Here is a 7,980-nt window from a genome sequence, read left to right as displayed (position 1 = left end):
CTACCTGTTGTGAACGCTATCGTGTGAACTACCTGTTGTGAACACTATCATGTGACCTACTTATTGTGAACACTATCATGTGACCTATCTGGTGTAAACACTATCATGTGACCTACCTGTTGTGAACACGATCATGTGACCTACCTGTTGTGAACACGATCATGTGACCTACTTATTGTGAACACTATCATGTGACCTACTTATTGTGAACACTATCATGTGACCTACCTGTTGTGACCACTATCATGTGACCTACCTGTTGTGAACACTATCATGTGACCTATTTATTGTGAACACTATCATGTGACCTATCTGGTGTAAACACGATCATGTGACCTACCTTTTGTGAACACTATCATGTGACCTACCTGTTGTTGTTTGACCCACAAGTTTCACAAATGTAAATATATCATTATAACATCTGCTTTCTGTTTTTCAGTTGGCGCGGTCCTTTGCTGCAAACCAGAGGGAGCGGTGATAAAGCTCCATGTTCATTGTGAACGCGCAGCATGTAGAGATGGTAAATGGGTTCCAGAAGAATGCACGCACGACGATGACCAATATCAGAGCGCTTCAGCCACTGGTGAGGAAGTTATCTTTAAATGTGACGAAGGAAAGAGATACACTGACTTCAGCGACAGTAGCCTCTATTACGAGTGCAGCAACGGGATAGTAGTTCCCAGGAGGTGTCCGCCCGGGAACCGTTTCGACGGGTACATGAGAGAGTGCGTTAGGAAACATGTGAGTGATGAGGAGCCAGGGTCCGAATGCCAAGGTAACAGGCTCTATCCCGACAACTTCGGTATATCGATGTATCTCAAGTGCACCAATGGGGAGCTAGTGACCCAGTTCTGCCCTAATGGTACGGTTTTCGACTCCAAAAAAATTGCGTGCTTTCCAACCTCAGCGCCTCCTGATCAAAATGTGAATGGTGTTATATCAAAAAGAGTCCGGTGCAACCACGGTGAAACTCGTAAAAAAGAAGGATCCTGTAAGCAGTATTACGAATGCAACCATGGGACGGAGGTTATAGCGAAGTGTATGCAATGTCAGAACTATGACGAGAACGAGAGCAAATGCCGTTATGTATTCGATTTTCCTTGTCACTCCAAGTTTCCCGAACAATCGACTACGACTTCTTCGGAATTCTATAGTACAACAGTGCCAAGAAAGTGGACATCGGAAAAGTCTCCTTTAATCACTACCGAATCTGTTACGGAGAACATCGGTAGGAGTACAACAGCAAATGGTGGTGGATCGTCCTCGAATACGACGGCAGCGATAGTACCTGAAACAAAAACATCGGACTCATCCGAACCTGGGAGTACGCCAATACCATTGGGAAACTGTAAGAGCCGGCGTGGCCTTCCAGACTGCAAGTACTTCCTGGAGTGTGAGGAAGGGGAGCTGGTCACGAGGAGGTGTGGTTGGCTCCAGTACTTCGACTCACTCACCAATACCTGCAGCTTTATGGGCTACACCTGTTACGGAACTGAATAAGGCGTTTTAAAAACTTTAGATAACTAAACACTTAGTCAAAATGGCCTCAAGTGCAGCGTTCATAAAGTTTTTATATAAAAAAAAAATTCCTCATTCTTCAAAGCGTTGACCACAATTTACCAATGTAAATGTAATAAATAATGTATATGATATTTAATATCGTGCATACATATTATATATCATAATATTATGTTGTGAGACAGGAACGAAATGGTGTGGGAACAAGACCTCGAAGATCAGATTTCGCAGATCCAATCGGATTGGAGTGGCGTCCTAAAATAATAAAATAAATATAGGATAAGGAATTCGACCAACTACGATTCAATGCCGCGCAATTTGGAAACGTTTATTTGGAGGCGAACTTTTACTATAGTGAAGTATAAAACAAATCTGTGAAATGAAGTTTATTCTTGTCATATTTTCAGACAATGTAAATAAATAATAGATAAATAATTCAATGGTAAAACATAAATAATTAAACTAAAATAATTATCTTGGACACAACTTTTTTTTTATTACTCCCTTCCTGGTCGTTTCTGTGAAATGTCGGAGTTATCCAAAGAAAACTAACCTATTCTACTAGATTAGAGGGATTGTAGGGTCTGAGGGGGCACCACGAAATAAAGTCAAGTAAGTGACATGTGTTGCATATCCTTGTTTTCCTTACGATCCGATGTTCCCAGTAAAGAAAAAATGAGACGTCCAAACTATACCAAAATGATTTCCAAAGATGACGGATTCAGGAGTTTGAATTAGTTTCATTGTTCGGTAACTATAACTCATTATTTGGCTCAGTTCTTAGACTACTGAACAATAATTGCTCTAAGCAATAACAAATAATGCCCTTATCAAACTAAATACTTTTTAGTATTTATATTAAATTGTTAATTATTAAATGAAAAATATGTATAATTACTAGTCAAAATTGATGAGTCTGCCAAGTATAAATTGGGAGAATAAAAATTGGTGGCTGTTGCTCAAAATGGTAAAGTAGAAATTAATTCTTCATTCGGAGCTCTATATCTTTAAAACTATCCTAAGAGAACTTCATTTAAAGTAAAGTAAATTTGCTAAAATATGATTCCTATTAGAGCTAAAATATATTATTATAATATTCTAATAATATGATTCCTAATAGAGCTAAAATATATTATTATAATATTATAATGTTATAATTATTAAATATTAATTGTTAAATAAGTGTAGTTTTTGCAAGTAAATAGTATCCTATTAGTAAATTTTCGGGGTTGTCTTAGTTGGTTCTCCAGGCTGATATATACTTTACGGAAGGCCCACGACAAGGCGTATTCAATAATAGGTTAGAAAGGAAGACCGTGCCAGGGGATGAGCCCTGGACACTGACTCAGGTTGTGGAGGTCTAGGTGAGGGAGTTTGAGGTAGAGTAACAGTTCTAGTTGCCGAGATGAAGCGGACGGACTAGAACTGTCAAGATAGAAGCCAGCTTACTAGTTGCCGAGATGAAGCGGACGGACTAGGATTGCTGGAGAAAGGGAGAGGAGATAGGCCATCGTCTAGGGTGGGCATACTAAAAAACAACTCTTTTGAGAATAGATTGGCAATGAACTTCTCTGTCTCAAGTAGGGTGTACGCCACCAGTGCTATGACTTTATATCCTCTTCTCCTCATCAAATCATTTAATTCTTTTCATAGCTTGCAAACCGGTATACGTTTCGGTGTACTCTTCCGTCTTCAGGGTCTATTCTTGTTATAGAATCATACATTATTATATTAAATAATTCTTAGCAGAACTCTGGGTCACTTATAACTTATATTATTTTGAACTCTTGGTAATATGAAAGACACCCCAAAAATTTCCCTAGGGCGTCAAATTATAAACTAACAATTGAATATTGGAATAAAACTATCGGATAAAAATATCGATGTTGTTTCACCTCAGTGGGTAATTTGTGGGGATGGGGAAAAATGGCGTTACGATGTTCCCAGAGTGCTTGCGCAGTGTGGCGTCCAGTATTTTCAGTTCAACATTAGACATTTTTCCTATTGTTAAATTAAAGTTATTATTGTTCCTTAGATATTGAATTTGAGGGCCATTAGGGGCCCATGACATGTTTGTTTGTATATATACTGGGATGTTTATATTTGGGGTCTGGGGCTGATACATTTTTAAGGTCGCGGACAAATTTGTTGTTTTCGAGTTCGTGGTGGATTGGATTTTGCGCCCTCAGTGGAATATTTTATGATCTGTGATGGGCCCTCAACGAATCATTTTTAATTTTTCGGGGAAATATAAGAACATTTTTTTCCCACCTGTCGTGATTACATCTGATAAGGTTGATATGTTGTGGCAGTTCACTGTAAAGGGGTATAGATTTGACAATTGAACGTGGCAGTTAATGCGACTGTTAGTGCACTGATATTACTCGTACTATTAACGATCAGTGTGACTTTACTGAGGCTAATACTTTAACGGCAACATCGGACACTGTACAATTGTTCACTGTCAAGGCGTATGTATGTGATAGTTAACGTGACAGTTACTTCATTTACATTACTTGTGCTATTACTATCCTGACTATCACGCCAGAGCTAATGCGACAGTACAATCATGGCTGATCACAAAATATCATCACAAAGATATAATTGAGATTAGTTTTTAGAGCAGAATTTTAATTTCGAAACATAAAATGAAATAATTCTTAATGATTAATCCTTTCAAGACATCCAAAACATCTTTCAGGTATTGATAACATTTAATATTCTTCTCAAAACTTTTGTATAATGAAAATTATTCCTTGGAAGAATTTTATCAAATCCTACCGGCACATTTAGATTGAATAAGATGATATACTTTATCATATTTCATAAGTTTCGAAACTTGATTTAATTTAGCCTTAATGGAGCCGTTGAAAGTAGGGCGAAACGTTTTGTTTTTTCTTCTATTTTATGTACCTTTTATTAACAGCATGATAATCTTCTTACAATTGAAATGATTGTATTTGATTAAAAGAACTTTTAATTGTTTAGCTACATTGTATAACCATTTGGAATATAGTTTTTTATTCAAGTATTATTTTTTTTTATCCAATAAAAATGTTGTTGTTAACAATATCATCATTATGTTTTTAAAATATTTAGTGAAAAAAAAATTATTTAATGGAATCAATGATATTTTTTCTTATCCTAAAAAAAATGGCAAATCGATTGGCATACGGCACGCGATAAAACTGCTTTTCTGTAAATAAATTTTGTTAACCCCTGTCGAACAGATCCGCTACCTTGGACTACATTTGGAAAAACGATTAACATGGAATCCTCACACCAGACTGAAAAGACAGCAAACAGCACGTCGATTTCGATCTTTTACAACACTTACTTGAAAAACGGTCCAAACTTCCAACACATTACAGAAGACTGATCTACATGACTGTAATAAGGCCAATCTGGACATATGGAGTTGAGCTTTGGGGCTCCACTAAACCTTCGAATTCTTCTCGTATTCAATCCTTACTATCCAAAATCCTTAATGCTCCTTACTTTGTCACAAATAAAATCATACATAAATGTTCCCTATGTAACCAATCTAATCCGAACCAGATATCACTCCAGTTTCTTCTGCATCCTCTTCCATTCCTGACAATCCTCCTGATGACCACGAGACCAGCTAATGTAAAATGTCATTAGAGTGCTACCAATGGGTAGTTTCCCTACACGCCTGTAACACTCCAATTTAACTTAGATCAGATTTACTAAATGTGTTATAATGTACAGTTGTAAATAGCAATAAATAAATATATAAAAAAAAATTGTTAACTTTTTTTACCAAAAAAATCAGAAAATTCAATAACGTTCCTGGCAAAATGCTAACTATTTAGCAAAACATCCTATCAAAATCAGATCAAAGGCAGCGCATTAAGTAAGAATAAACCAATATTTATTATTTGATATCATTTTCTTAATTTAATTACTAAAATAATTAATATCATAAATTATGCGATTATAAAGAATAATTTAATATCTAGTTTAATTGTTCATAATTAACCAATTTTTGTTTTTAGTTACAGGAGAAATCATAATAACAGTTATCATAATTTGCACACAATTTCCACCAATAACAACAACAAAACATATGATGAAGAAAAAGTTAGAATATTTTAAGTTATTAGATTACACTTGGTAGTTATTGCTCACTTCCCCTCATGGCGAGATTACTAGATGTTGATACAGATTAATATAGAATACGATTAGATAATGCCTAAGGCGATACTCTATAAACGATAAGATAAACCATAAGGCGATATTCTATATTTTAACATTGTCGTTTATTGAATATAGACTATTTAGTATTTAATTATTTTAATATATTAATTTTAATTAATTTAATTTAATTAAATTAATTTTGCACTTTAATTTATACATAATAACAGTGCGCCATTGCAATTGTGGCGCTCGGCCCATCCATACAACCCGCCTCGAAGTTTGAAACGGCAGTGGCCAAGAGACTTATTGTAAAATAAAAATGGACAATTGGAGTTCTGGCAATGGTCAGATTCTCCAATCAAGTTGAGTGTTTGCGGCTTTAGCGCACTTGCTCAGCCTCCACTGGCTCACTACCAGTGATGCGGCGAGAGGGATGCGCTGGGATCTCTTGAGCTCTGCTCTGCACCCCCACAGTGTGCTCGGGGATCCTCAGGTCGATAATGTAAATATTGTATATAAAACTACAAAGGTGACTTATTTTATTTTATTATTATTATAAATACTAATATTTTGTATGTTTTTGTTTATATATATAATAATAGAGAGATTTTATTTATTTTTATGTCATTTTTTTTTTCCATTTACTTATTTATTTTATTTTAGTATGAATGTGATCAATTATTACCACTACCTATTGCCAAACAATGGCATATTGTAATATTTATCAATAAATAAAGTTCCTATAAAAAAATAAAATAAATAAATAAAAAATTGTAGCACAGTAATGTTATTATTTTTTATGATAAAATAAATGAAAATATATATCTAACTTATGTATCGGCGAGCACAAAATGTTAAAAAAAGAGAAAAGGTATAAGATATGACACGCTTGAACTTCTGTAACATACATATATAACTTATGAGATATCGGAAGACAAACTTAAAACAAAAGAAGAAAAAGGAGAAAGGATATGAAACGTATGTATTCGAGATAACAACTGATTTATTCTCGGTTTTAATTCTCCTTATATACATTTTTTGTGTTTATTTACATGAGGAGTTAGGATTTAAGCTATTAGCACGCTTACCCTTACCATAAATTATATATATAAGTTACGATAGGTCTAGTGAAAATAATGAAAAAAAAGAAAAATGATGCACACTAAGTCTCAATATATACTGCTTTATTATCTGTATTAATCCTCTATATATAGGTTTAGGTTATGTTTACATAGGGAGAAAGGTATTATGACAGGTATCCGGCAACATCATACCTTAACTCCCCCCTACCAGTTTACAAATATCCTCGTAAGCTTCATGAAAAGGGCACCTGTATATAATAATAAATCTGTCCTTTTTTTCTAGATGATTTGTCGGGGCTTGTGATTTATAATTTCTTCTAACTCCTCCATCTCCGTAGGTCTCTTCTCAACCGAGCTGTAGGCCTCCGATGGTTCCGCACTCCCATCCCGTCCCGCCTCCGCTGGTTCTCCATCTTCCCCTGGGGTCCATTCCCGAAGACTGCCGGACGTCCTCAGATGGTTCACCTTGGTCTCCCTCAATAGCATTGACGTTAATCGCCCGGGAAAGCCAATCCGAAACAACATTTTCCATGCCCGACTTATAGACTATGTTATATTAGCTTAGGAGTTCCTTCCACCGGGTGACCCTCTCCGACGACTCCTTTAACTTCCCTATCAACTGAGGACGGTGGTCTGTGTGAACACGGAATCTCCTTCCGAACACGTAGGGTCGAAAATTTGCAACATCTCACACGATCCCCAATAGTTCTCTCTCAAAGACATTATATCGCGTGTCCGGCGCCGTCAGCCGTCTACTACCATATGCAACCGGGCGTCCCCCCTCTCCATTGTCCTGAGGCAACACGGCTTCCAAGGCGTAATCGTGAAGGGCTTCTGGAAGTCCGGAAGTGCGAGGACAAGTCCCTTCTGCAATTCCTCCATGCATCGGCGTACGTTGTTCTCAATCATCGGGGTTATAACTATCTTGCTACTCTTTTTCAACAAATTATTAAGGATCACTAGTGGTCCGCCATTTCGGGTACAAACCGCCGGTAATAATTAAGGGCACTCAACAGTCTTCGTATTCCCTTTACATCCCACGGCACCAACATCATCCGAAGCGCCTCTACTTTTTTGTGCGTCTTGTTTAACCAACCCGCTCCTGTGAAATGGAGTGTCATACAAAATTTATTTCTTCCTGTCCCAACTTGGATTTCGCAGGAGACAACTTGAATCCGAATTGTCGTACTCTATTGAAGACGACCCGCAAGTGTTCTAT

At 36.6% G+C, this 7,980-nt stretch overlaps 1 protein-coding gene across 1 annotated transcript in view; it reads left to right on the top strand.

Annotated features, from left to right (window-relative positions):
* The window catches only part of LOC106678263 (uncharacterized), a 4,795-nt gene extending 2,199 nt beyond the window's left edge, over positions 1-2,596 (top strand). Inside the window, exon 2 of the mRNA XM_014416682.3 lies at positions 440-2,596. Coding sequence (XP_014272168.1) covers positions 440-1,500 — 1,061 coding nt within the window. The 3' untranslated portion in view covers positions 1,501-2,596. The remainder of the gene's footprint in view (positions 1-439) is intronic.
* Positions 2,597-7,980: the final 5,384 nt, after the last annotated feature.

The sequence above is a fragment of the Halyomorpha halys genome, unplaced genomic scaffold, assembly GCF_000696795.3.
Source record: "Halyomorpha halys isolate HHAL.00 unplaced genomic scaffold, Hhal_1.1 Scaffold131.1, whole genome shotgun sequence".
Classification (NCBI taxonomy): domain Eukaryota; kingdom Metazoa; phylum Arthropoda; class Insecta; order Hemiptera; family Pentatomidae; genus Halyomorpha; species Halyomorpha halys.
The sequence above is the reverse complement of the archived record's forward strand: the minus strand, read 5'-3'. Positions and strand labels throughout refer to the sequence as shown.